Source organism: Coturnix japonica, chromosome 8 (assembly GCF_001577835.2).
Source record: "Coturnix japonica isolate 7356 chromosome 8, Coturnix japonica 2.1, whole genome shotgun sequence".
NCBI lineage: Eukaryota > Metazoa > Chordata > Aves > Galliformes > Phasianidae > Coturnix > Coturnix japonica.
This window is the reverse complement of record NC_029523.1, coordinates 25708504-25735544: the sequence shown is the minus strand read 5'-3', so window position 1 is coordinate 25735544 and position 27041 is coordinate 25708504. Positions and strand designations below refer to the sequence as shown.

At 48.4% G+C, this 27041-nt stretch overlaps 4 protein-coding genes and 1 long non-coding RNA gene across 23 annotated transcripts in view; 2 read left to right on the top strand and 3 right to left on the bottom strand.

Moving 5' to 3' along the window:
* Positions 1–42: 42 nt before the first annotated feature.
* WDR78 (WD repeat domain 78) lies at positions 43–13523 on the top strand. Of its 5 annotated transcripts, XM_015870777.2 has the most exons (18): positions 45–190; positions 446–566; positions 1289–1407; positions 2467–2576; positions 2760–2916; positions 3595–3734; positions 4464–4616; positions 4994–5185; positions 5898–6148; positions 7221–7307; positions 8319–8470; positions 9063–9214; positions 9388–9509; positions 9899–10018; positions 10994–11220; positions 11771–11924; positions 12839–12915; positions 13013–13523. In XM_015870777.2, the coding sequence occupies exons 1-17, from the start codon at positions 156–158 to the stop codon at positions 12890–12892; spliced, it is 2346 nt and encodes a 781-aa protein (XP_015726263.1). In that variant the 5' UTR covers positions 45–155; the 3' UTR covers positions 12893–12915; positions 13013–13523. The 5 variants fall into 5 exon arrangements, 4 of the variants coding, with proteins under 4 accessions (XP_015726266.1, XP_015726263.1, XP_015726265.1 ...); XR_001557011.2 differs by lacking the exon at positions 11771–11924 and having other exon boundaries at positions 43–190; XM_015870778.2 differs by having other exon boundaries at positions 50–190; positions 9920–10018; positions 12839–13523.
* Positions 4582–10618, bottom strand: LOC107317756. 3 transcript variants are annotated; one of them, XR_004308108.1, is made up of 6 exons: positions 10581–10618; positions 10399–10494; positions 9909–9994; positions 9433–9619; positions 4984–5071; positions 4582–4698 (listed from the first exon to the last, which is right to left on the bottom strand). It is a non-coding gene; the product is annotated as an uncharacterized LOC107317756 (long non-coding RNA). The 3 variants fall into 3 exon arrangements; XR_004308110.1 differs by having other exon boundaries at positions 10563–10604; XR_004308109.1 differs by lacking the exons at positions 10399–10494; positions 10581–10618 and having other exon boundaries at positions 4595–4693; positions 9909–9996.
* A 284-nt stretch (positions 13524–13807) lies between the features above and the next one.
* Positions 13808–16411, top strand: INSL5 (insulin like 5). Of its 2 annotated transcripts, none has more exons than XM_015870787.2 (2): positions 13808–15195; positions 16141–16411. In XM_015870787.2, the coding sequence occupies exons 1-2, from the start codon at positions 14943–14945 to the stop codon at positions 16383–16385; spliced, it is 498 nt and encodes a 165-aa protein (XP_015726273.1). In that variant the 5' UTR covers positions 13808–14942; the 3' UTR covers positions 16386–16411. The 2 variants fall into 2 exon arrangements, with proteins under 2 accessions (XP_015726273.1, XP_015726272.1); XM_015870786.2 differs by having other exon boundaries at positions 16138–16411.
* A 53-nt stretch (positions 16412–16464) lies between these two features.
* Positions 16465–18826, bottom strand: TCTEX1D1 (Tctex1 domain containing 1). Its single transcript, XM_015870788.2, has 2 exons — positions 18498–18826; positions 16465–17606 (listed from the first exon to the last, which is right to left on the bottom strand). The coding sequence occupies exons 1-2, from the start codon at positions 18780–18782 to the stop codon at positions 17403–17405; spliced, it is 489 nt and encodes a 162-aa protein (XP_015726274.1). The 5' UTR covers positions 18783–18826; the 3' UTR covers positions 16465–17402.
* Positions 18827–19299: 473 nt separating this feature from the next.
* Positions 19300–27041, bottom strand: part of SGIP1 (SH3GL interacting endocytic adaptor 1) — a 33881-nt gene continuing 26139 nt past the window's right edge. For 11 of the 12 annotated variants that reach the window (XM_032446223.1, XM_015870821.1, XM_015870820.2 and 8 more), the window contains 7 exons: positions 24529–24640; positions 24235–24390; positions 23721–23853; positions 23238–23440; positions 22918–22982; positions 22486–22650; positions 19300–22330 (listed from right to left, as the gene is read on the bottom strand). In XM_032446223.1, the coding sequence (XP_032302114.1) occupies positions 22308–22330; positions 22486–22650; positions 22918–22982; positions 23238–23440; positions 23721–23853; positions 24235–24390; positions 24529–24640 (857 nt within the window). In that variant the 3' untranslated portion in view covers positions 19300–22307. Of the gene's footprint in view, positions 22331–22485; positions 22651–22917; positions 22983–23237; positions 23441–23720; positions 23854–24234; positions 24391–24528; positions 24641–27041 lie in introns of those variants that run through there. The other variant, XM_015870827.2, reaches the window with a different exon arrangement.

Genomic DNA, 27041 nt, shown 5'->3' with positions numbered 1-27041 from the left:
CCGCCGCGCTCTGATCGGGCCGGGCGGGCGCCAGGAGAGCGGGACGGGCGGGACCTATCGGCGGCGCCGGCCTTGGCAGCCAATCGTCTCGCCGCGTCTTTGGGCGCGTTGCCGTTGTTACCGCGCGACGCGGTGCCCCGCCGAGCGGCGCCGCCATGTTGGGCCCGAGAGGAAAGCGGCGCTTGTCCGTGTGAGTGAGTGAGAGGAACAAGCGGGTGCCAGCTCCAGACATGCTGCTCCACCACAGCCCTGCCCACCTCCCTACTGCTGACACGGCCCCTCAGAAGCCAAGCGACCTGTCTGAGGGGGTTACGTTCCTCCTTCACTGCTGCATACCCTGCTACTAGATCAGCCTGAGCGGTCTGAGTGAAAACTAAAGAACAGCTGATGTGGTTCATCATATTCTATTGATTGTATTCTGTGATTTAAAACCTTCTGGTTTCAGGTTGAGATACCCGTTGAGGGCCGTTCGCAGCCGCAAGGTGAGCGTCGCAGGCAGCAGAGCAGCACTGAGCGGCCACACAGCGGGACAGCGGGCAGCACAGAACAGGGAGCGAGATGTGAGGGTGAGACTGTGAGCAATGGAACCACAACGCCTTCAATGGGGTCATGTGGAGTATAAACACTGTGGGGACAGAAGGGGGAAATAAAGGCAGGGCTGGGGCTGAAGAGCTGTGGGGGAAGGAAAAGATCCAAGAGTTGAGTCCGCTCTGAAATAACAACCACAGAACCAGCTGGGTTGGACAGTGCCTTTAAAGGCTGACAATAGCAGGACAAGGGGAAATGGTTTTAAGTTAAAAGAGGGAAGATTTAGGTTGGATGTTAGGGGGAAGTTCTTCACTAGGAGAGCGGTCAGGCCCTGGAACAGGCTGCCCAGGGAAGTTGTGGATGCCCCGTCCTTGGAGGTGTTCAAGGCCAGGTTGGACGGGGCCATGGGCAACCTGATCTAGTAAATGTGTATGTTTGGTGGCCCTGCCAGGCAGGGGGTTGGAACTACACGATCCTTGAGGTCCCAAGAGGGAGACCCAAGCACAGATGACAGTCCTTTCAAGGCTGAGTCCTAAAGGAAAAGAGGGAATCAGTTCCTCTTTGCTCATGTTGGTGGTGTATATTAGGCACCATTTGCACAACAGGGTTGCCTGTTCTGTCAAGGAGGGTGAATACATCTGTGTCCTGCCTGGACTGGGGTCTTTCTGTTCAAGATAAGATGAAATGTTGCACGTGTCATGACTGCCATTTGCTTTGAGAAGACAGTGACATTGCTATTGTTATTTAAATACTTATTCAGGTTTTTGATGACGAAGGAAACGATGTGACACCCCGTCCACTCTTCCATCCAGATCCAAAAACTGCTGCATCCAAACAAAGCAAGCTCCTGGCATCGACCGATCACTCGGGGGCCACAGGGTCAGTTTCTCTCCCTGTCTCTGTACATCAGTCATCAGGAGAGGATGATGGCTTTGTAGCCCCACATTCAATGTTAGTTCATTAGTTGCTGTCTCCTCATTTGTATCTCACAGACATCTGTCCTGTAGCAGTCACAAATCTGCTCTGCAGAGGGAACAAGAGATGGGATAATGATACAGTGTTAATACTGTGTTGCTAAAACACACACGTTTACCTGTCATAGTCATGCTTTGAAATCTGAGGCGTAGTAACAAACAGAGCAGGTGGAATTTATCATTACTTGTGGCTGAGACTGATTCTGTGCAAGAAGTATTTGCTGAAATGCTCATACATGCAGTTGAAAGCGCACCGCACCGCATGCTGCTGTAATATTTCTCAGTGCATTCAAATTCTTCTTCCTAATGCATGGTTTTCTATGTAACACTGCAGAATGGACCATTTTTAGAGATGGTCACAGTACAGAAACACAGACCTTCACCCTACAGGTTTTGTAAGGATTAGGCCTGCAAACACAGTTAGATTAGAACCTATACACAAGTATGTGACAAAGCACTATCTCAAAAATAAAGAAGATTGTGTTCCAGTTCCCTGAGCAAGAACATAAAGCTGAGAAGGAGCATTTGCAGCTCTTCACTATATTATGTTTTTGAGCTTTCTGTGCATTTCAAAGATGGTTCAGCACATGTAAAGCCCCAGAGGATCTTAATTCCAGTGGAGAACTGTGCTCTCCCTATGTATGTGTTATCACCCAGCAGGTAACCAACGTGTCACATTATTATATGCTAAGAATGAATCTGAGAGCTCAACAGCCTCTTTTCCATCGCCTATTTAGTGCCTCAGGATATGCTGTTGGATGAATTCTTCCTTTTTAAGTATTTTTCATTCCTTTTCATTATTTCTTTGCAAAGCCTTCTATGACTTCTTTTACAAGGCAAGCATTCCTGTACATGCTCTCACAAAGTCCTCTGTGGTTTATCCTGAAAACAACACTGCTGTTTTTGTAGCACTCTGTGTCTGGATTCACACATACCATTTCAGCTAATTTCTTTGTTATTGAAGGACATGTGGAAGCAGCACAATTTCTGAATCAACCATGTCAGTAGCAGAGTCCACGCTAGATGGAATAGCAGAACCTGGCTCCCAGCAAGATACTGCTGTTAGCTTACCTGGTAAGGAATATACACTGTATAATTATAGATCTAAACTGTTCTTTGGAGCACTGAGACTTGTGAGACACCCAGGGCCTCACAGGTTTTGGCTCCTGCTTATTATGATACCTGCAGAATTAATTTGCCTTCTTCTGAAGTGAGAGAAGAAAAAGACTTGCTTGTTAACCTCCTGTAACATGTCAGATGTACAGGTGAGGCAAGAGGAGATAAAAGAACAACTGACAGAAGAAGACTTAGACAAGAGAGTGGATATTTATCTCACAGAGACAGAAACTCTCTGGATGTTGGACTTGTCACCTCTTCTGATGTCTGTAGAATCAGAAGATGCTGCAAGAGTTGAGTATGTATACTTGCAATTGCATACATGCATATATTATACTCACCAAACCTAATTTCTCCTGACCACAGAGACCCAAACAGGCAGCTCACAGATGCATTTGGTGTTTTGAATGCTCCAGTTTGCCACTCATTTTTGTCTGAATTTATACTAGGCTGCATGGGGACAGAGAGTGACTCCTCCCAAGTGCAGCAAACTGCTGGTGGATTAAGGCCTGGTATAATCCAATATCTGCTGTCAGGATATTAAGACTCAGAAAACAGAAAAATCCCACAGTTCCCACTGACCATTCCTACAGTCCTGAGTGCTGGATGAAATGGAAACCTACTAATTCCTTTTTGTCTTTTGTATGCACTGCCCTTCATTTCCAAGTGATGAGAGTCTCATAATTCTGAACCAGATTCCACCGAAGACCAAAAGTAGTTGGAGTGGGGATTTTTACTAAAGCCCCTCTCTGCTTTGCTGCTCTAGAACAGCATCACAAGGTGAGAAGCAGCTGCTGAAAGATGATATATGGAATGAAACAAAATCTCTAAACACACACACACACACACAAAAAACCCCAAGAAGTAAACATATGACATGGAGCAAAGTTTTCTCATCAACTTGCGGTTACATAATTTGAGAAGCTGAATGCAAATGTTCTTCAGAAAGTCAATATCCACTTATTTTCTTTTCAAGGGAGCGTAATAAGATTTATGCTGAGGTTTGCAAAAACAGACCTGGTAACGATCGCTTTGTAGAGAGAATGATGCAAACTGTTAATGGAGCTGCAAAGAACAAGAAAATACAGTGTGACAAAATCATCATGGAAGATAAAGGTAAACTCTGACCTTATAGAAAGGGTATTAAACAAAAGCAGTCTCCCATTTACAACACAGTTTCCTTACCAGTTGGGTTTTATGACACTTTGTTTATACTATGCTCTTGAAATATAAAAGGATGTGGTTTCTCTTTTTTCTCTCCTAAGTTTTCAGTGGTGCTATTTTCTATTTCGACTTGCCATAATGCAAAGAAGAGAACCTTTGTTCTAACACTTAAAATCCTGAGGAAAGCAGAAAGTTGTGGAAGCCTCGTAGTAAAATGCAACTTTACAAAATAGCTTTACAAGCTCAAGGCTCTGAGACTATTGTATAGGATTATCAAAGTTTTGGATACGGGTACTGAGATTTGCCTCACTATGGATACATTTACATGGGAGGCCAAAGAAAACTATGGGAAATGCTATTCTAAACATCTCTGTGTTCTTTAGTAGAAAATGACTGGAAAAGAAGACAATATATCAAAAGGGGAAGTAAAATAAATATTTTCTGGTCTGAAAACGTATCTTCCCCTTTTGTGTGCCTTCAGCACCAGCAGAGCTCATTCCAACCCATGTTTGAAGAGCCAGTCACACACAGACAAGGTTGCTGTGTGAGTCTCAGTTTTGAAGCCCCTCTGCTAAACAGTTGGGTGTATGGCATAAAAAGTATATCTTTGCTCAGCTGCTGCTCTTGATAACAACATACAGACACAAGAGGCTTACATAATATGGCATAACTCATTTCTAGGGATAGTGGTCACTTCTTGGGACTTCTACAATTCTTGTAACGCATCACAAGTAGAACCTACCTCAGAAGCAGAAGGCAGCGGAGCCCCAGATGAGAAGCGGAGCACTTCTAGTATGACTGAAGAGCAGGCTACGCCTGCAGCTGCTGAGGGAGGTAACATTTTTCTGGGAGGTTTATATTTCTTCAGCTTTTTCATCCTTCTGAACGGTGCATAACATATGTTTTCATTACTGATCTTCAGCAAGGTCACAAAGTGACAAAATTTGATGATACCAATTACTTTAGATAGTAGAAGAAAGACATAAATCATGTAAAGCATCGAGACATATCTCATTATGTTGAATATTTGAACAACAAAGATAAATAAATAAAGCAAGACAAAGGTGGAAATAGTGGAAGTATTGTTTTGATGTTGATAGATTTTTCTCTGCTTTTTTTTAGGGGGAGGAAGAGACACCTCATCCCTTCCACTTTTATGTGCATAATAGTATCATGTTAAAACCATATTTTCTGATCTTACCTGTTGTCAGGCAGCATAACTTCTACGACCACTTTGGAAAGTGCTGGTCTTGCCAGAGCCCACCAGGAGGAGAAATGCCACACGGAGGCTACATTAAGATCAGAAAACTTTCAGCAGAATTTATTTTTCATGGAGAGGATTCTGATGGAGAATATTTTTCAACCCCAACTTGCAGTTTATCGACAGATTCCTGTCCTTATAGGTTAGTTTCTTACCAGCAACCCCATTTTCATCACAGGGCTTTGTATGCTATTGAGAATCAAAGAAATATCTCTCTCATTGAAAGTCTTCACAGATGACCAACCATTTAAGAAACAGACAAAAGTTTATGAGACATTAGCCTGAACGGGGCAGCTTTATACTCTCCGTAACAGACGTTTTTACAATACTTGGAGGAAGAACTGAATTCATGAATTCTGAGCTGGCTCATTTTCCTTATTGCAGCAAACCGAGACCTTCTCAAAATATCAGTCAGGATTATTTCCTGCCAGCTAAGATAGAGATTCATTCAGCCTGTTAGGTGTCTAACAACATATGGCCACTGAAGTCTGTAACAGGCATTACCTGGGCCCAAGAGCTAAGTAGTACTGTACCTTTAACAGGAGTTCCAATATACTTACATAGAATATATATATATAGTCTATCTGAAGAAATCAGACTACCATTACTGTTTCATATCATTCCATAGTATAGAGAGTTGTGAAAGAACTTGAAGTGCCTTGAACATAACTGCCTTTTTCTCTGCCCCTACCTTAGCTACTATTTTAGTAGTAAAGGTGTCTTAATTCCTCAGTTCTTCCTTTTTCTTTTCTTCTGAAATATATTTGCTGAAAGTGCAGATTTTTCTTCTGTTGTGACCAACTGAAGTTAACAAAATGTTACTATTCAGATTCTACTCTATTTATGCATTTTAGATCCTGCTGTCACATCAGGGGCTGACAGCACATTAGATGCTATAAATGAAGCTGAGCAGGAAGAGCATGACAAGGAGAAGATGGATAAGGAAGAGCAGAAGGAAACACTTACTGACCCCTCAATTCTATCAGAGCTAAATGAAACCTCAGAAGATATGGTATCTCCCAGTTTGGAACAACTGTGGTGCTATAGATGTGATTTAACTCACCAGCACAATGTGAGCAGCATGGCTTGGAGCAAAGTAAACCTGGTGAGCTAACAAATAACTTCTTCTAAGCTGTTTGTAAAATGTCGACATAATTTTCAGTGTAAATAAATTCCTGATTTTTTTTTAGATACACTTTTGCACACATTCCCAGTCAGGTTGGTTGTATTTCATCCTTGCTGCCTTATTCCTCAGGCTGGACAGCTGCATTAGGCTTCTGCTACAATTGTATCCCAACAGCTTTAATCAGTCCTACATGCATCGCAGGTGGTCGCCTGACCAACAGCATTGAGAGAATAAACCTTGTCTGAATGGGAAGTTGAAATTGAAACTTTCCCAACAGAGCTCTCTTACGGCCTCAACAAAAATAATGTGCAGAAGAAAGGTAAAAAGCAGGGACTGATGAGAAACAAATCCACTATGATTGCTCCATGGGAAGAAAGATAATATAATGACCATGTCATAAGGTTAATAAAACATCTAAAGGTCTGTGTAGAGTTGGACACTTATGTACTGCAGTGTTAAAATTTTAGAGCAAACAAATACCTGCATTTTAAGTGTTAGCTTCAACAACTGGTTGTTCCACATAGGAAAAAAAAAACAACAAAAAACAAAAAAACTTGAATGAAGCTGAAGACTAAAGTCTTACTGCTGTTTCTTTACTCTTCTTTATGGGAAGTAGGGAATTAAATGTATCAGATATCAGAATTAAATGTATCATCAACAGCTGAAAGTTAAGAGTTCGAGGCAACCACTGAAGCTGGTTCTACAACTAAAAACAGGAAAGAGGAATGCAACTGCTGTGACATGTCCTATTAAAGACTGCACATTTAAGGTCATAGAATGCTGTACACTCATCTTTAGCAAGGGACATTTTTTAAATGGCCTTAGGAGGTGAAAGGGCAGCAAACAACTGATAGTGACTATCAACACTTTTCATTCAACCAGTTTCCAGTTCTCTAGAAATTCTGTTCCTGTGTTAGGTTCTGCTTGCATAGAACACAAACATGTTTTCAAGCTTTGCACTCGGACCACTGTTAGCAGAAAGCTTCCTTTTAGAAATATAAAACTGAACGTGAAGTTAAACTGTGATCTGCCTGTTAATCTGTGGTTTTAGGATCTTTTAGCTGTTGGTTATGGAGCGTTTGATTTTAAAGAACAGAAGGAAGGCTTGGCATGCTGCTGGTCGCTGAAGAACCCAATGGTAACAGAAGCATTGATTTTGTCTTCTTCTCTGCTTTTATCTGCTGTACTGCTTCTGCTTCATTCATTTCCCCCTTAAGAAAATGAAATAAAAATAAGCCTCCAAAAACAAAGACCAAAAGCAAAGAACTGGCAAATAAAGCTAAATTTGGGAGCCCAAACCACACCATTCTGGAAAACCAATTTTGACTGCAGTACTCAGCTGTGTGCCTGCAGGATGGGGTAAATCAAATTACTTCTTTGTTTTTCTAAACCTATACACCATTTGTTCAGTGCTTGTAATTTCTGATTGCAATGCATCTGTGTTTTAAATTTAAGGATTATCCTTTCCAATCCATTTTCTGTTGTATAATGAAATTCTACATCAGAGCAGAGAAAAAAAAAAATGAATGAAACACGTATTGCTGTCCTGAAATGCTTACAGTGAAGGAGTAAGAGCTGGTGCTCACACTGCAGCACAGCTCCTTGCAAACCAGCACTTCACTGTCTCCCTTTTCAGGAGCTCCTTGACTTAAAGGGTTTAAAGTTACAATGGAGCAGAATCAGTTTTTGGCAACACAGAAGAACAATGTGAAAATTGTGTTTTACATTTTACCCAAAGCAATTAAATTGTACCTTCAACTAAATTACTGTAATTAGGAAGGCACTTGCCTTCCAATTGCAAGACAGAAAACAATTGGAGGAACTTTCTAAAACACCAGTATATTCCTATCACTGAATCTTAGAGAACTTGATTTCTAGTTAGTTGGTTTGGATAAGGCTCATCTGACTTACTTTACAGTACCATATTGCTGCATAGTCCTCATTTCCACCCCCAAACTTTATCAGTTGCAGCAAGAAATAATAAACTGAATCACTTAGAACACAGCCAGTTTCTGTGTAGAGGCACCCACCCTGGCCACCAGCACTTGGGTTTTCAGAACTACCTTACCAGTTCAGTATCCCATATTGAGAAGCTTAACGTAAATTAAGAAACTAACTAAAAATATTCTTGTGTTTCTCTACCGGTCAGTGGCCAGAGCGTACTTTCCAATGTGAGCATGATGTTACTACACTGGATTTTTCTATGGCAATCCCGAACCTTTTAGCAGTTGGGATGTACAGTGGTATCATCGTGGTCTACAACGTACAGAGTTCTGACTCCACTACAGTTTTCCACAGTGGGTAAGGTTACAATATGCTGCCACCTCCTACCTCGGTCATGTCTTACCTTCTCAGCTTTGAATATTCATTATTTGTTTTTTGGTGTGTGACAAACACAGGTTGCCCAAGGAGGCTGTGGGTGCCCCATCCCTGCAGGCATTCAAGGCCAGGCTGGACGTGGCTCTGGGCAGCCTGGGCTGCTGGTTGGTGACCCTGCACACAGCAGGGGGTTGGAGCTGGATGAGCACTGTGGGCCTTTGCAACCCAGGCCATTCTTATGATTCTGTGATAATAGCACTCAGTAAAGGCTTGTGAATACTCACAGATGTTGCATCATTTTTCATTTCCAACTTTTGTCATTATTTTCTAGTTCTGGCTAGAAATTCCTTTATAAACACTCAGAACTGAATACAAAACATGTTTGGTAAAATAAATATGTCCCAGTGTAAACAGAACATTAGGAGATATGTACACTTCTATGTTTTTATGAAAAGCTGAATAGCGTTTGTCATAATACTTATCATGCAATACAAAACAGGGAATCAGTTCTTCTTTAGAAGTGTTGTCTTGACTTTGTTGATATGTGGTTTATCTTTGCATTTTTTTATCCCAGGGAATGTCCTGCTAAACATACAGGTCCTGTATGGCAACTGAAGTGGGTGCAGTGTGACGTAGGCAAAGGTATCAAGAGGGAGAGATTAATCTCTATCTCAGCAGATGGCCGAATAACCCAGTGGCTTATACAGGAGGGACTAGGTGGCATTGGTAAGTGTTTCCCCTGCACAGAGCTAATACCTGAAGTGACTATTACTTCTTTTATTTCACATGCTGATATTTATACATAGTTATCATATACAAAACATTTAAGAGCTGTAAGCATCTGATGGTGCTATGAATAACTCATATCTGTCTGACAAAACCTCTTGCTAATTGCACAGATCTGATGAAAATAAAACGAACAAGAAAAAAGAAGAAAAACTTACCAAGTGAGAAAGAAAGGGAAAGTGAAACTCCTATATCCCAATGGGCAGCTGGGATGTGCTTTGACTTCCATCCGAAGGTAAGCTCACAAAGTCCATCCTGGCTGAAGGGCTATTCAGAATAACCGTGCAGCAGAGGTCAGAGCCTCCTTTGGAGTTGCCTTGACATGCACTAGTCCAGGATTTGGCACTGCAATTTAAAGGCAATACAGCTTTGAAACAAATTGCTTCTTAACTAGTAACAGTTTATTCCAAAGGGGTTGATATGGAAATAAAGAATCTCATCCCTGTATGTGAATATTGATTCTGGCACCGCTGGACCCACTGCAGATCCATCTTTGCAACACACACAGGCAGCCCAAAGCACAGCATCCTGGCAGCTCCACCTGAGCTCTGCCGAGTACCACCAACACCCACATAGTCCTTTACATACTTTCATAGAAGCGAGAGGTAGGTTAACCCAGCTTAGGATGTTTTACCTTTATTTCAGGACACTTATCTTTATCTTGCTGGAACAGAAGAGGGTCTCATTCACAAATGTTCACGTTCATTCAATAAGCAGTTTCTAAAGACATACAGAGGACACAAGGTGAGAGATGCACAGAAAAACTAATGACAGCAGAAACAGCATTCAATTAACTTCAACAATTTAATGGTTTCTTTTATTTCCTAAACAAAACACTTGTAACAAAAGAAACCTCAACTTCTTTTCTTAAATTAGGAATGAGTTCCCATAGCAAAAAGCATCATCTACTTACAGGATTACTTTCTACATTAGAAGCATTTTATTATTTTTTTAAACTAACGTATCAAAGCTTCTAGTATAAACTGTTCTAAAGCTTTAGTTCCAGCATTATTTAAAGAGAACAATCAGTAATCTGATTGTCCTGGAAATCAGAGTTAAATAGCTTTATCTCTGGGGGGGAGGTGGGATGGGAGGGAGGTGGCAGAACTTCAATAGCACAGCACCTCTCTTTTCTACAAGCCTGTGCTCCATCCAAGAAGTTGTCCTTTCAGCGTCAGCTCAGGAAGGGTCAGTCAGCTGAATGCTTTCTTCCTCTCCTGCTGTAAGGTGGAATGATACAAAGATGATAACAGATATTCAAAAGGTTATTTTATAAGGGAAAACTCACCAATATGGATGCCATTACTAGGAAATGCTGAGGCAATCTCCACCAGGGAACAGTCTCCAAGAGATGCTGCCTCAGTGGTGGTCAGCCCTTAAATGAGGTCTAGAGGTGGAGTCAAGCTCTACCCCTTCCGGGAGCACAGCTAAATTACTCTCAACTGTGCTCCCACAGCTGACCCCACACTTGCCTCAGCTGATTAATCAGAGGTTCAGGCTGTGATTACCAATTTCTCATACATCTGCCTTACCATATTGGCTGCATTCTAATTTCCTATGGGTATCTGCAAAACAATGCTGGTTTTACTGCTAAGGTTGGAGGACAGTGAGGGATTTCTGTGAAAGGTCGGTGAGAAGAGAGCACTGCTAAAACCCATCTCTTGAGGTGTTGCTCTAGACTAACACCAAGCTCCGTTTTGTTTCTTCCCAAACACCAAGGGCCCTGTGTACAAAGTCGCCTGGAACCCATTCATCACTGACATGTTCCTGAGTTGCTCTGCAGACTGGAGCGTTATTTTATGGCACCAGAACTCACAGACTCCCATTTTAACTTTCACTTCCACCACTACTGTTGTTCATGACATCATGTGGTCTCCAAAATCAACCTTCATATTTGCAGCAGCTAGTGAAAGCAAAGTAGAAATCTGGGACCTTAGCATCAGCATGTAAGTACTTAATTTTCTCAAAGAATGTTCTGAAATAATGGACTTAAGAGCACAGGGGCTAAACATTTTTGCTCAGTCAGTATTGTCATCAGATCATACAGCTCCATGTCATTTGCTTACTTAACTACCGATACAAGTATTACATTTTCCAATGCTCTTTGTTAACCCACAGCCTGGTACTACTGCCAGTTTGGACTGTTAATTAATAATGACTGCATAAAGAAAGCAGTGGAGCAGGAAACCCGCTGGGCCTCGTGGCAGCACAAAGCAATTTAGTCATATTATACAAATATTAAAGCACACCCCAATAGCAGGCAATAGAACAGATCTTAGGCAACGAGAATATCTGGTTAGTTCCAGCTGGGATATTTGTTCTGATAGAAAAACAATAAAACTGCCTCATTTATTGCTTTTGGAGCTAATCTAGAGAACAAAATGCAAAATATGTGATGTTTTCAAGCCTGTATTACACCCAGGCCATAAGCAATAGTATGCTCCAGGCAAATGCAGCTTTACCTGTATCATCGCTCACACATGCACTGGCTTGCAGCTTGCACCCTGCGATCACTCGCTTTGCCAACCCAGAAGCAAAATTCACATCTGTACTCTTTGCTAAGAACACCGACTGCCTTCTGATGGGAGACAGCAGAGGAGAAGTCGGTGTGTTTGAGCTGCAGAACCTGGCTGCTTCCAGCTGCACTGAGGTATGACTCCCCAGGAAGAGGCAGCGGTCCTCAGAGCCTGAACGTCTGGTACTGGGGCTGCTGTTACAGAACTTAATTGAAAATCCAGCTAGGAGGCATCATCAGGTACAAGTAGGTGACCAGGTTAAAAACTGACACCATTTGTGCTCTTCTGTATGCCATACTGATAGAAACCTCATGAACCAGAAGGAATAGGTAAGTTAACTCCAAACTTCAGTTTTCAGCTGACTGCACTCTCAGAGGCTCCCCACATCTGCAGCTGGGAAGGCACAGGGACAGAGTGGGAGGCACAGCCCCAATATACTCAAGGGCAGGGAACCTGATGGCGAGGTGGGAGCAACGTGCCCCCTCCTGGCCACCAGCACGATAGCCTCAGCTCAGCCGTGTCAGCAAACCCACCAGCACTGTGGCCCTGTATTACCCTCACTGCTTCAGAAGCCACTACTAATCCTGTTGAGTTGCCATCTGGGACAGGAGAGGAAAAAGTAAAAGGTATTTCTCTCCATTTCACTGCATTTCAACCAGGTTCTTTTCCTGTCCTACTGCCACAAAACACTATCAGCAACAGCACTGAAGCTGACTGAAGTCAGATGTGGACCCCATGTCTGCTTTTACTCCCACCAATCAATGGCAAGCATAAATCAGTGCTAATTTACACCAAAGCCCCACTGGGCCTTTCTCGCATGGTTCACTGCACAGAACTGTGATGCCATCCTGGGTAGTAGAAAAGCAGGTCGATCCCCCCTGCAGGATCTATCTGTGCATGAGCTGGAAGCCCAGACGAGGATCTGGAGCCTAATGAGCTCGGTCCTTTCAGCTTTGGCTTACTGGATTTGCACTCCCAGTTTGCAAAATGGGACCCGTACTTCTTAAAATCGCTTCTGAATTTCTGTTTCTCACCTCTTGTTTTACAGGTTGATGCCTTGCGTGATGTAATCGGTCCCGCTCTATTCCCAGTAGATAAATGATAGCACTTCTCACCTGCCCAACAGTAGGAAAGATTTTTCTATCATTATCATGAGCCGTTCAGTGCTCTTAATTTGTGGACTGGTTAGAAATATCTTCTAAATGCCTCGTGTTTTCCACAGGAAGTCCCCCTTGCTGGATGATCAGTGTTGTATCAGTGCACAGATGAGGCCATAGAAAGGCCCCATTAAAGGCTTTTCTCCTTGGGTTACTCAAAACCAACCAACCAAACAAAACCAACCCCAAACCAGAAGTGCCCCAAGTCACCTCCTGCATAGGCCACTCTACCAGGAACCAGAGTGTGCCCTAAATCCATCTAAAGTCCTACAATATGGCTGTCTGTCATCCATATCTCCCCTTATGAAACTGTACAGTGAATGAATGGACTTCTCATCAGGTCCTTCTTGTCTGCCCTCCCATAAACTGCAGCTGAGTGTGAGAGCTGAGCTTTGGCAGGCACTGAGTGCTCCCATGACCTGCAGATTGCCCCAGCTGGGAAGAATTAGGGACCAGCTTTTTCAGCCTGACAAATCTGAATAACCTCACAGCCTAATGGACTCCTGCAGCTCTAGAAGGCAGATCTCTGCTTTGGGAGACCTCTCTGCTGAACAACACGGGAAGGATGAGCACATAACCTGCAGCTCCTCAGGTCCCCCATCACAGGAGCTCGGCCCATCAGCAGCCAGTGGCTGCTCCTGGAAGCACTACGTAGCTAGGATTATATTTTATATGCTCAGAACATCCAGACTTTCTCATTAGTCTCACAATAAATGCCCGACGTTTAAACACATCACTGAAGTTACAGACCATTTGGGATGCATTACCACGCCCATCCCTCCACATTCTGTGCATTTTACAACCAACATCCAAGCTTACCCTGGGCATAAAACGAATCTGTGCGTTTCAAAGAAAGACATGCATTAAGGTGAATCACATGTTAATCATTATTACAAAGCTGATCAAATCGTGCCGGCTATTTTTCACCGCTGGTTATGACTGTTTACTGATGCTACTGGTAAAAAATGAGCTTTCAAGGCTGTAGCGCCCCATAACTCGCCCTGCACATCGTGTAAACTAATTAACTGCAACATTATGGGGCTGGAAAAACACTTGTGGTGCTAGGAAGTGCTAAGGATCATAGAATTGGTTCTTAAATACGGAATTTCTGACCTCCTAATCACCCAATTTTCTCTTTGAGGCGTTTTATTGCGGAATTTTTTTATCAGTTTACAGCAACAGTAGCCAACAACATCCAGCCAGGGATGGGCCGCTCCGATAGCACAACTGGTCCACTGACCTCCAGTCCCAGAGCTGCGCCACTCTGCCTTTCAGCTATTTATCAGTGGGAAAAGGCTGGCAGGATGCTGATCCTCAGCTGTTCTGTGCTTTGCCCAGAGCCATCGGCCCCTTCTCTGTGTCTTCTGAGCGAGGCCCTCTGTCCACAGACAGCTGCAAAGCAAATAGCTGTGGATGCCTGGTGTGGAACAACTACAGCATCTCCACAGCTTGCTCCCTGTGCTCAGAGCCCCACGTGCTCAGCACACAATGCCCTTCTGCTCAGCTCTCTGCCTGTGCAAGGGGCTGCCTGGCCATCAGCCTGCTCTGAGGCACGATGCACAGCTACCAGCAGCACGAAGAAGACAAAGTAGGGGAGATGGGGGGTGCCCATGGAAGGAGTCAATTCCCATTTTTGTTTGGGATCACAGACAGAGCAAGGCCCCACATCACACACACAGTGCTAACAGGCACAGCTGGGCAACGGGCTGCAAGGGAGGTGAATGGAGATGAAACCCATTTACCTGCAGAACATGTAATAAACATTTTTGCTGCACGTATGCATTAACAGCACTGATGTAAGCCCGTTTCCTATAAACATGTTGCACTACAAGTATTCCTACTGTAAAACAGTTATACGATCCTAAGACATCTTTAACACCCAAACAAACCCCTGAGGCACATCAAACATCACCACAAACACAATTGGTTCTGGCAAACATGAGGTCACCCCGCAATGAGCTGCTGCCCAGTGGAGCGGATGGGCCTCCCCTATAAATGGGAGCTCCCAGCAGCATTCCCCACCTCAGCCCCACAGCGCACTCCTTCGCTGCCCTTCCAGCCCCACAGCCCAGAATGAGGAGCACGCTGCTGGCCCTGGCTGCGCTCTGCCTGCTGGCTGTGCTGCACAGAACGGCAGGGGATGGCAATGCTGTGAAGCTCTGTGGGAGAGACTTCGTCAGAGCCATCGTCTTCACCTGCGGCGGCTCTCGGTGGAAGAGGGATCTGGCTCATTACCAGTACCTGTTTGGTAAGTACTAATTAACGCATCGCCCATCACCCTGCTATCAGCTAATGCGGTACGGGCTTATCTCAGTGCTGGGGCTCAGGAGGAGCAAACCAGCTACAGGTGTTGTGCTGGGAGGTGCATCCCAAGCACTGCAGCACAGCCTTCACCCTCAGACAGGGTTCTGTGTTCCCTCATGGTTTGCTTTCTTAGCTCCACCTGCTATTCTGCTAAATGGAAAAGGTGTGGACCCAGGTGCTGTCAGCCAGGTCCAAGGTTATGGCAGGACCCCCCTGTGCTATGAGATGTATGCGTCAGACAGGAGCCCTGCTGCAGTTGGCATGTGTTCCACTTCATCTCCAGGAGCACACGCCTCTTCCCCACTCAAACTATATGAACAACTGGAGAATATGAGGACTAAGAGCATAGAATGTGAGACACAAACCCTGCAGTAACCTTCCCATGCTGTGCTGCACTCAGCTGTTGCACACGCTGCTGGAGATCTGTACCCTGATTACAATGACTAGAGGAAAAAGCAGATAGATGAGGCAATGACAGGAGCAGGGGCTTCCCATGTTTTCCATGCAATAACATCTGCCTGCTTGGACAATGCTGTTGTAGCAGCAGCTTTCAATAGGAAAAGCATTGCCATCTGCAGCGTGCTACCAGGGAGCAGAAAGCTCTGCTGCTGGATGGAGCCAGACAGAACACCCAGCTGTGTGAGCTCCGGGTTTGTGCCCAGGTGTGTCGTGGTGTTTTGAATGCACGTCATTGGAAGCATCCCATAAGTGAACATCCATTGGAAGCATCCCACAAGTGAACATCCCTGAGTTCAGGTGCTGGATTCGTTAGCATGTGTGTGTTTCAGGAAGGCACGGGCTGTTCTAGTTCCATCCTCTGAAGGATGTGCACCAGCACCAGGCCGACAGGCGCGACTTCTAACTCTCAGCTTCTAATTCCACGCAGCAGAGAGCAGCGAGAGCTCCCCGTCCTCGGCCCAGGAGAGCGGTGGCTCCTCAGAGCTGTCCCCGTTCGCAGCAGCGGGGCTGGAGGATGCTGATGAGCAGAGCCAGGAGGGCAGAGCCCAGGAGGAGCGCGACGTGCAGCGCAGCAGGAAGGTGGCCGTGCTCAAGAAGCGCGAGGTGGCCAAACTGCTGACCACGTCCTGCTGCAGCGTGGGCTGCAGTGAGAGGGACATCAGCCTGCTGTGCTAACGCGGCGCTGCTGGGGAGGTTTGCAGCCGTTGCTTGAAGGCATTAAAGCAATCATGACGCAAAGCACGTTTCTGTCAGCTGTGTTCTTTAGTTGTACCTTTATTCTTTCGAGTACGCGGAGGGGCAAAGGCTGAGCGTTAGGAGCTGCAGCGACAGCTCAGGTGGGTTTGTTGGGGTTCTACAAAGTATTACAGTGTTTTAGCACTGAAATTTTTGAAGCAAACACAAACCATCTCCTCCCATCTAACTGCTGTCTTTGCACATAAGGAGCTGTAACACAGCAAGCTACAAAAAATCCAAGAGCAGCTTTTGGGGCTGGGTATCACCTTGAGATGGGGGTAACAACCAGCATCTTCAGGTACTGCAGTGAGAACAGCACTGAGCACACGGTGCTCTGCAGGGCAGCTCAGCATGGGAGCGCTGCAGCAGGCAGCACAGTGAGCCCCGGCCACCCTCAAAACATGCAGGAGGAGCCATGATTTATTGCCCATGTACCTGATGTTCTGCCCAGTGGACAGGGCATAAAAGGGGCCAGACGTGTGGGATGGAGATACTCCAAACATGATCCATGTAAGATCCATTTACTGCTCGATCTGGAAAATGATGGGACAGTTCAGCCATCTCCTGCATGGCCACACGATGGGACCCTGTGTGAGCAGGGCAGTGGTTGCACGGGCCAGGGCTGAGCTGCCCCATCATCGTGTGTGTTGGTTCCAAATGCATTTGTTTTGCATTATAAAAGATCACCCCGTGGTTTCTTGAAGGATCACAAGCTCACAGGAAATTCAAGGAGACAAAGTGTGAGACGGACACCTGGTGCTGAAAGCAGCTAAAGGTGCAAAATGGCATCCTACATAGAATCACTAACCAGGGAAAGCCCTGCAGAACGCAGTGATGGCTCAGGGGAGCCACGCTTCTAAGCAGGTGAATGTTGCCTTGGTCCTTCACTGCTGCTCTCAGCATCAGGAGCACCTGGACTGAAATCCAGCTCTCCTGCTGCTAGAAGCAGCGACTTTGCTATTCGAAATAGACAGCGTAGACAATTGCAAGAGCGAACAGCGAGGAGTTTTTGAAGACATAGGATGAAAAGGTATCCGTGGCAGGATCCCACAGGCACCTGCTGCCGATCTGCATGCCCTGCCCGTTCAGCTGCCCAATGTGTGTCACCACAACGATCTTGTACCTCGGCAGCACCAGCTCCTTCACCCGAGCTTTGATCACCTGCAGGAGAGAGGTGAGCTGAGACTCACCCGGTGAGCTCTGCACAGGGCGTGCTCAGCGTCAGGGTGTGCTGGGATGGGAAGTGCCAGCACGGCACTGCTCAGCAATTGTGACAGTCCTGACGACAATCATAGAAGTGTTTGACTTGGAAGGGACCCTTACAGGCCAGCTGGTCCCACTCCCTGCCATGAGCAGGGAAACCCCCAGCTCCACCAGGTGCTCAGAGCATAATCCCTGTCCTTGGGTGTCTGCAGGGCTGGGGCACCGCCACCTCTCTGGGCTCACTACAAAGCAGTGAGTGCATGAGAACCAACACTTCCATTGCTAAGAGGTGGCACAGCTCTTTGCTTCACAACAAGAACACAAGCGCAGGCATTTGCAAGGAGACACTGCAGGGGGGCACCATGCTCTTGATGAGATCACTTCGCTGTGGGCACTCACACTGACAGGCATTTCTTCTTGCCCTGTGCTGCTGAGCTCCAGGGCCAAACCAGCTGTAAGGCTGAAGGCTCAGGGCAGCAGCACAGAACAACAGAATCCCAGCACGGCTGGGCTGGAAGGGGCCGCAAAGCCTCACGTGTGGGCTGGGTGAGTCCCCCAGCTCCAGCTGCTCAGGGCCCACCCATGGTCATGGATGGGGCACCCGCAGCTCTGGGCAGCGCTGGGACCTCAGTGCCTCAGGGTGAAGAACTTCCCTGACATCCTTCGAACCCAGGCACGGTGCAGGGGCAGCAGCGCCTTCATCCCACACGGAGCTCCCACGCGTGGCACCGTGCCGCTAAGCGGTGACCTCCTGCCCCTCTCCACCAACACCAGCAGCCAAACGCCGCCCTGCCGTGCCCGGGGGACCCCGGCCTCCCAGCAGGACCACAGCCCCACGGCTCGGCGCACCTCGCTGACGGTCGCGGCCATCTCCCGGCACAGCCCCGGCTCGTAGCGCTGCTCCCGCAGGCAGCCCTCCAGCACGGCCTGCAGGATGGCGTCCACCGCCGCCACCGGGAACCGCTTGGGGGGACCTGGAGGGAGGGGACAGTGAGCCGCGACGCCTCCCGCGCCCTCCCCACCCCGCCGGCCCCTCCCCGCAGCGGGATGGCTGCCGGCCCCGCCGCGCTGCTCGGCCCGGGAGGCGCTGGGCCGACGGGAGCAGAGCGGAGATCCGCCCGCACCGCGCCGCATCCCGGCAGGACGCGGAGGGGACGCGGGGGGCAGCGCCGCCCAGAGACCGGCGGCAGCCGCAGCCCGACCCTCCGCCTCCCCCGCGGGTCCCCGTCAGTCCCTGCAGCCACGTCGGTCGGGTCTTCGTGTTCCGCACGGGGCGCTGGTGGATCCTCGTTGCCTACAAGGGTCTTCCCAGCCCTCGCATCAGCACAGCCGTGGCCCTCGGCGTGTACCCACAGCCTGTATTGTCCCTATGTGTCCCCACAAGCACTGCATGCCCCCATTGCCCATTAGACGACTCATGGGTCGCTTGAATCGACGATCTCCGTGCTCTTTCCCAACCTTAACGATTCGATGTCCCCGTGTTCCACTCAGCTCCCCACATCTCTCTATGTGCCGACCCCAATCGCAGCCCCATCCCTGATGCTATCTGATGCTATCTGGGACACAGAGACCTGTCAGCCTGTGATCCCCCATCCCACCCCCCACCCCTGGGTTCCCCTGCTCATGGCAGCAAAACACACACAGATAAAGCTGTGTTTTCTGGGTCCTGTTTATTTCCAACGGGGAAAAATAAAATCACATTTAAATTGCAACCAAAGGGGGTGTTTCGTGTGGCTCTCATGTATAGGGTTAATAAACTTTGTTCTGAGGCGGGGGTTTATTTGTTGCAATATTATGCGTGGTAAATAATTGCATATTTGAGATCTGGTGGAATGGATGATGGGGAGGATGGAGGAAAAACATTTATAAAAAACATTATGTACAAAAATGATATCCACGTCTCCGGATCCTAATCTATAAGGCAAGTAACAGTTAAAATATGTTGTCTCATGATTATCTTCCACAAGTCAATACAACACATTCATATTACCAGTGGTCAAATACAAAGCTTTGCTGCCGTGGTCTGTGGGCACCAAACCTGGACGGCTCTCATAGCTTTTCTCTGAGGACATTGTGGGAGCAGCAAAGTCTTTGTTACAGACTGAAGCGGTACCTCGGCCATCGGAGACTAAGGGTATAACAGATCCCATTGCACATCGAGGCAAAAAAAGGCCAGCCGTTCATTAACTTATTGAACTTAAATCTTAAAAATAGACCTGTGTATCTTCATCCACAAATATTTATAAACATTTTGTACACGAGGGATTTCGTATCACGATAGAGCTTCTGTCGGGCCGTGCCCTGGGGATCCCGATTGGCGGCTGGGGGTCCCTCTGAGCTCAGCAGCCCCACGCCCCCCTCTGCCCTGATGCCGTTCCCATCCCAAACCACTGCTCCTATTTGGATGCATGCACGCTACCAAAGCACCTGAGCATCTTCATCAGCCACAGAGCGCTCTGGGTGGAGCTGGAGCTGGGAGGAAGGGGTGGGTGGGTTTCGGATCTGCCTATGTGGGTTATGGACAAAATTCCAGCATGGCATTTCCATAGTGACTTCCTGCATGTCAACAGAGAGAAGTCTAACAGAGCAATAAGGCAGTCCAAGCGCCTGCTAAAGCTGCCAGAGCCCAGCTGCTCCTACAGGGCTTTGTCTCTCTATGCAGTGAAATAGGAATGAGAACTGCAGCCAGAGGAGTCCTCAGCCCTGCAAGGATCACCTTCCTCCTCAGTTTGTGAAAGGAAAGAAGGAAAGAATAACTTTGGTGATGAAATGAAGTCTTTAAGACAGTCATTTCTTGTAGGGCAGGTACAATGCAGTGGTGTTCATAGAAAGACAGAATCACTGAGCTGGAAGGGACCCTCAAAGGCCATCTGGTCTCCATCTGGTCTCACTCCCTGCAGTGAACAGTGACACCCACAGCCCCGCAGGGTCTCAGAGCCCCATCCCTCACCCTGGGTGTCTCCTCGAATGCCATCGATTTTGGTCATGGTATGCTTCAGAATGGTTTGTAAAGCAGCAGAGCTAAGGGATGAGTGCACAGCAGCCCCGCAGCAGAACCAGAGAGCAGCATTCAGTGGAGAAGCAACAGCGAGGAATGAACCCAAACCTCATGCAGGGCATTGGCAGCACCACCATGCGAAGGACCTGACCCACAGCACCAGTTCGGGCCCCAGCAGTGAGCAGCACCGACAGGAGGGGAGCTGGGCTGAGCTCGGGAGCTTTGGGTTATTTGGTTTCCATCTTTTTTCCTTAAAAAGCATTTAAAATCCCAATGCTAATGTAAACACCTCATCTTTCAAACGAAATATAAAGTAAAGTATCTATGTTCTGGTCATATTTACACTATAAAATCCCTATTTTCGGGACTATGGCATTGATGCCCTCTGGAAGCATGAGTTTATAACAATTGTACACAGCATGAGCTGGTGGTGCAGATTGTGCCCTATGTCAGGAAGGGGTGGGTCACAGCTCTCGTACACATTTCCATCTTGGAGGGGAGCAAACAGCTGAGCAGGGCACAGAGCTCCAGCCAGGACTGCTGGCAGCTTTGCTTTCACATCTGCAAAGCTGTGTGGATTTGGGTAACCCAGTCCTGCTTTCCTTCTGCACTCACACTCTGTACAAACAGGCACACAGAGCTCCCATCCTGCAATGCACATCCCAAACCAGGAGCCATCCCAGAGCTGAAACAGCTCCAGACATTCCCATTTTCCCTTAGGATGGGCACGGGTTGCCATCTCCTTTTCCCCCCACTGAAATGAGCTCTGCACCTTCTGCACAGCTCTTGAAGGTTTCCCCATCTTCATGAGGCCGCTGCTCCCAGTGCCAGTGCTTTGAGCAGGGTCAGGTTGGGCTGCCTTCACCTCTCAATAGTTGGGTATAGAGATATCACCTTTCCCTGCCTAATGAGTAAAAAGGAAAAGCACGGCGCTGCACACCTTTACAGCACTTCCTAAACCCGTGGGGCCTTCAGAAAGCAGAGGAAATGAATAGAAGAAGCGAGCAAAGGATGGTGGAAATGCAACCAAAAACCCAGAGCCTGCAATGGGAACGCATCCCCAACAGCCACAGTGCCACTGCGGGGCAGAGCTGGGAGCTCCACCTGCACACAAATACTGCTCTGCACTTCAAGCAGCCTGAGGATGGAGAGCTTTATTCACCACCATGAGACACACTGTGGGTGGGAGGGGAGTAAAGGAGCTCCCTTGGTGAGGCACCCACCCCCCCAGCACGGCTTTCCGCACCGTATTTGAATTGTATATATTGACAAAATGTAATCTACCTCTGTAAGCGTTGTGCCATTCAACAGTACTACTATTAGATTTATATACCACGGTTTGAATTACATCCATTTCATGAATGGTAAAAGGCTAAAACTCAAGTGTCTAACTTCCAAAATACGGCCTTACTGGAATGAGTACCATTTACAAATACAATAATTACATTTTAAAACCATTAACAATGTTACATCTAGAAGTAAATACTGCAGGACTGGTCAAGACGGTGTTTTCTGAGGGGAAAAAAAAGCTGAAAGTCGTCGACACTTCCAACAGAAATGTCCCAAGTGCAGGATTTAGTTCGTTTTAAGCTGGAATTAAAACCCGTTCCACTCAACTGTAGTCCTGGCTTATTTGCCACGTTATTTTCCACGTGTTCCCTTCAGTTATCAGCCAAGTATTTACCTGGAAACGGGACCAGACATCAGCCAGCCTCCTCCACCCACCGCCTCCATCCCCATGTAGAACCCACAGAGCCAGGGCCGCCTCCAGAGACCCCCGGATCCCACGAATGGAAAGCAGCCCCCGCTGGGGGCATTTCGGGAGGGGTCGGCACCTACCTGCTGCAAACCTCTTCTTGATGAGCGAGAAGCGGTAGCCGGCGCCGACGAGCTCAATGTCGCAGCTGGAGAGCGTGCTGCCCTCGCTGGTGAACTGCACAGCCAGAGGGGCCGGGGAGCTGGGACCCTCCGCCAGCTGAAAGCGGGCCAACAGCGAGCCCACGCCTGCAGGAGAGCCCCCACCATCAGTTAGAGCCGATGCTGCGCCCACCCCCACCACTTCCACCCAGTGTCTTTGTTTACACCCTTCTGCAGCCCAGCTCTGGTTGGCAAAGCAGTCCCGGTTGATGCCCTGCTTTTTCCAGGCTCTTTGCTCCCAGTTCCAAATAGCATCCTCCCCCTGCAAGCACCCCCAGCTTGTGTGCAGACAAGAGGAACAAGACTCCTGCTCAGAGTCCCCGCTGCCCCAGGCACGCGTATTTGCAGGATTACCTCCATTTTCTGACTTCTGAGAGATATCAGGGATCTTCCACAATATCCTCTGCTGCTCCGCGTTCCTGCAAACACACCAGGAAGAGCATTTCTGTAGGAAGCAGAGGCTACTCGGACCCCATCCAAACGTTGCCAAGAGCCACGTGTTCAGGGCAGCCCATGCTCCAGAACCTCAGTGGTTTTGGGCTGGACCCAAGTGAGAAAACATCACTTGGGGTTGTAGAGTTGGGCTGCCCACCCCCGTCTGGTGTAAGAGCCAGGGCTGGGCTGGGTGCTGGGTTCAGCACACAGCAAGAACGTGATCTGTCAGTGATCCCTACCAGACAGCGGGTGGGAGCACAGCCTGCAGCTTGGTTACTCCTCCATCCACAGGGACGAGGAACTGGACGTTGTTTAGAGCTACCGGTGTGGTCATTGCCTCTGTATTGTATTTGTAGTCGATGCGCAGGTCAGTGCTTGCAGGTTCACACCGCCAGCTCACTGCAAGGTTTAATGGAGTAGACTGAATACCCTGGGCAGATACCTTCCAAAATGACAGAAAAAACATTCAGTTCCTGTAGGGGTGAAGGGAGAAATCCCATTTTACAGACTCAGTCATTGCAATGTGTTTTAGAGGAGACAACGCCTCACATCCACATAGTAAGTTTGTTCTGGGCCCCCAGTTGAGTGCCGTACCAAGAGCCCCAGCACAGCACAACCCCCCCCCCCTCCTCTGCACTATGGAAACCCCACCTCTTACACATCATATCTCCTACAGCACTGCACATGTTTTTGGCAGAATTCAACCTGGCGAAACACCATACCTGGTACTTGAGCATATCCACATTGTAATAGGTTGCTTGTGGTTTCTGCTCCGATACCTTCTTGAGGTGCGTCATCAGGTTTGGCATGTTGACCCAGAACTCCTTTGTGCTGGTGTCACTCTGCGTGCTGTCACTGCCGGCAGTTAACGTAGAACCACAAGATCACTCGGGTTGGAACAGACCTCTGAGATCCTTAACCCACCCCCAGCCCACCCCCCCCTGCCCACTGCCATGTCCCTCAGTGCCACGTCCCCATGGCTCTGAACACCCCCATGGATGTGACCCCCCACCCCTGTGCAGCTGTGCAGTGCTGAGCGCTCTTTGGGGAAGAGATTTCTCCTAGAACCCCACCTACCCCTCCCCTGGCACAGCGTGAGGACTTCACCTCTCATCCAAAACCAAATTAACAGGAGGAGGGGGGGCATTAACCCTTTCCCTAAGCCACTCCTGCAGCAAAGCAGCACCGAGAGCTGCCTGGCCCAAGCTGGCAGCATGGATGTGAGTAGGGGCTCACCAGCAGAGGAGCTGTGGGTTTGGCAGGACGTGCTCCAGCCGGTTGTAGTTCAGCACACGGAAGGTGAGCACCGCCGGAGTGGGGTTGTTGGCAAAGTGTCGGGTAATGCCTGCCGGGAAGGACAGCACCATCTCCCCCGTGATCTTCACGATGCACCTGCAGCACCGAGCACAGAGACCCAGGGGGAGGAAATGGAGGGCTCAAAATGCAGCACAGGGTGGACAGTGGTGAAAGCCCCCCCCTTCCCACCCCAGACCCCCACACCCGTGCCCAGACCCCACGGCCAGCGCCTACTTGCTGGGGTCGGCTCCCTTGAAGTATGCATTGACCGTCTCGGTGAAGGCAGCAGCGACGGGCAGGGTGTCCTGTGCCCCCATGGTGAGCGGGCTGGGGCCCCGTGATGACCCTACAACAGAGCAGAGCCTTTGCTAGTCAGCTGCAGGATGGGACCCTGCACCCACCCCGGGGTGTTCCCTGCTAGAGCCCCAGCCCAGTATGTGGCTTTGTGGGCAAAGAGTGAAAAGAAGAGGTCCCCAAGGCTTTGGATCAGGCTTGAAAACCATTTTGAAGTGATTATTTTCCCCTTAAAAGACAAGTAAGGAAAAGAGCAAAGGTGCCTTGCCATGAGCACGGGGCACCAATCCCTGCATGGGGATGGTTTGTGCAGATTTAAGCTTCTAGCCCCCAGCAGAGGGGCCAGGCAGTTTGGTGTCCCCTCTGAACTGAGCAGGATGCTCGTGTCCTCACCCTGCAGCTCAACACCGATTCAAAGGGGCTGCACAAGCCCTGCCCACAGGCTCCCCATGCACACATCTACATATAATGCTGCTGCTTCCCTGCACAGCTCACGGGTGGCTCTGACGGCCGCAAATCCACCAAGGCCTGCATTATGTTGTGGTTCAGGCTGTGAAGCAGCAGCAATCTGGCCAGATGCATGACTGCTTGCAGCCTTGCCATGGTGTACTGCAGCAAGAGGAAGACAGCAGCAGTGCAAGGGGCAGCCTGAAACCCTGGGGCATGCTGGAAACCCCCCAGCACTGAGGGCAGAGCAATTGAGAGCAACCAGCATGTAATGTGCTCGCTGGTGCCTCACCATCAGCCCCAGGCAAGCTCTACCCGAGGTGCAACGTGCCCAGTGCAGGTACCGTGGGCTCTGAGCCTCTGGGGACCAGGAGATGTCCCCAGGAGGTGGCCACGAGAGGTGCTGCCTGCAAAACAATGCCCCACAGGCTCCAACATGCCCAGATCCATTTTTCCACAATGCACCGTTTTGCAATCTTGTACATCAAGCTCAATGCTAGGGTTATTTTGCTCAGAACATACATAACAAGTGATGGCAAAGGGTGAAATGCACTGTTCAGGATGATTTTGCTTCCAGCATGCAAGCGCATGCAAGCTGGCAGCCCGAGCTGCTGCACGGGAAGGTAGCAGTGAGCAATGCCATGCAGCAGGCTGCTGCCAGCTCGTGCTGCCCTCCCAGCAAACCCATCTCCCCACCACTGTCCTGCCGCCGGTGCCCGTGTTTGCTGGCTGTGGTCCTGGCTGCTGGCTCAGCCTTGTGGCATTGCAGCTTTCCTGCAGTGGGATGTGGGTGTGGGACGTTGGGATTTGGGTGGTCTCACGGGAAAAGCATCAGTGTCAATAAACTACACCTTGAGTTCTGAGATGCTCGTAACAGCAGAGCGTCAATGTGTGAAAACACAGCTGCTCTCCCCCAGCAGCATGGGAGAGCTTTCCCAGGGCTGGGATTTTCCTTTAGAAGCCCTAATGCCCAGCAGGGCATTAACAATGAACACAGCCACACATCTCTTGTCCAGACATCTGAAGAGTCCTGGGAGGATGCATGGGCTGAGCCCAGATGGCATTGCTGTGCCAGCAGCACAGAGTGCACCCCAAGACCTGCTGCAGCAAGATCTGCTGCTGAATCACCCGTACAGTGCTGGGTTCCCCAAAGGTTTCCTGCTGCCATCACTAACCCCATCAACCTGGCTTAGTGCTGAACGTGCTCACTCCCGGCCCCAGCAAAGAGGAAGGACAAAAATCCTTTGGACGCAACCGGCACCCACAGCTCTCACCCCCAACTTCTCCCTGCAAACCCCTGCAATGTTCTAACAAACACAGAGAGAAATCAGCTTTCTTCCACAACAAGCTTTGATATAGAATCATAGGATCAAGGTTGGAAAAGGCTCCACCGCTCCCTGGGCTGCCTGTCCCAGCACCTGACTGCTCTATTTGGAGAAGGAAGACTGGTTTAAGTACATGCTATGGAACCAATCCACTTTTAGCTCCTGCTTCTGGAGTCACTTTCAGATGCATTTCATTTTGGCCAAGGAAAGTGACAATGCAGGAGATCAGCATCCACCCGGCAGGGCTTCGGAGCCCACTGGGTTCACTTGCTGTTATCCACTGGGAGTGGGGCAGGTTTCCCATCCCATCGATGGCACACACAGGGGTGGTTTGCCTCACTGTTGCCTGAATGGTGGCGCAGAATAGAAGGGAAGGAGCGAAGCCGGCTGAGCACGGTCCAAGCATCACCAGCGCAGACAAATTACCCCACGGCACGCAAATACTCTGCTCAGAGCCAAAAAGAAACAACAGCAACAAAAGGAACCCTGACCAGAAGCGCTGCCACGGTGACCCCTAAAACTTCAGATCCAGCAGCAAAAAAGATCCGATAACCATTACAAGACCAAAGCACACAAATCCCCCTGGGTCTGCACAGGGCTGTAGGCCCAATCCAGTGAGGAGGAGGAGGGAGGACAGGAACCCAGCTCCAGGAAAAAGCAAGACTTAAATGAGCACTGGGA

Coding starts and splice junctions, on each gene's coding strand:
- INSL5 (XM_015870786.2), top strand. CDS start 14,943: ATGGGAGCTCCCAGCAGCATTCCCCACCTCAGCCCCACAGCGCACTCC. Junction 15,196..16,137: donor TCATTACCAGTACCTGTTTG/GTAAGTACTAAT, acceptor AATTCCACGCAG/CAGAGAGCAGCGAGAGCTCC.
- TCTEX1D1 (XM_015870788.2), bottom strand. CDS start 18,782: ATGCGGCGCGGTGCGGGCGGATCTCCGCTCTGCTCCCGTCGGCCCAGC. Junction 17,607..18,497: donor TGGCCGCGACCGTCAGCGAG/GTGCGCCGAGCC, acceptor TCTCTCCTGCAG/GTGATCAAAGCTCGGGTGAA.
- WDR78 (XM_015870777.2), top strand. CDS start 156: ATGTTGGGCCCGAGAGGAAAGCGGCGCTTGTCCGT. Junction 2,917..3,594: donor GAAGATGCTGCAAGAGTTGA/GTATGTATACTT, acceptor TTTCTTTTCAAG/GGAGCGTAATAAGATTTATG. Junction 9,510..9,898: donor GCTTTGACTTCCATCCGAAG/GTAAGCTCACAA, acceptor AACCCAGCTTAG/GATGTTTTACCTTTATTTCA.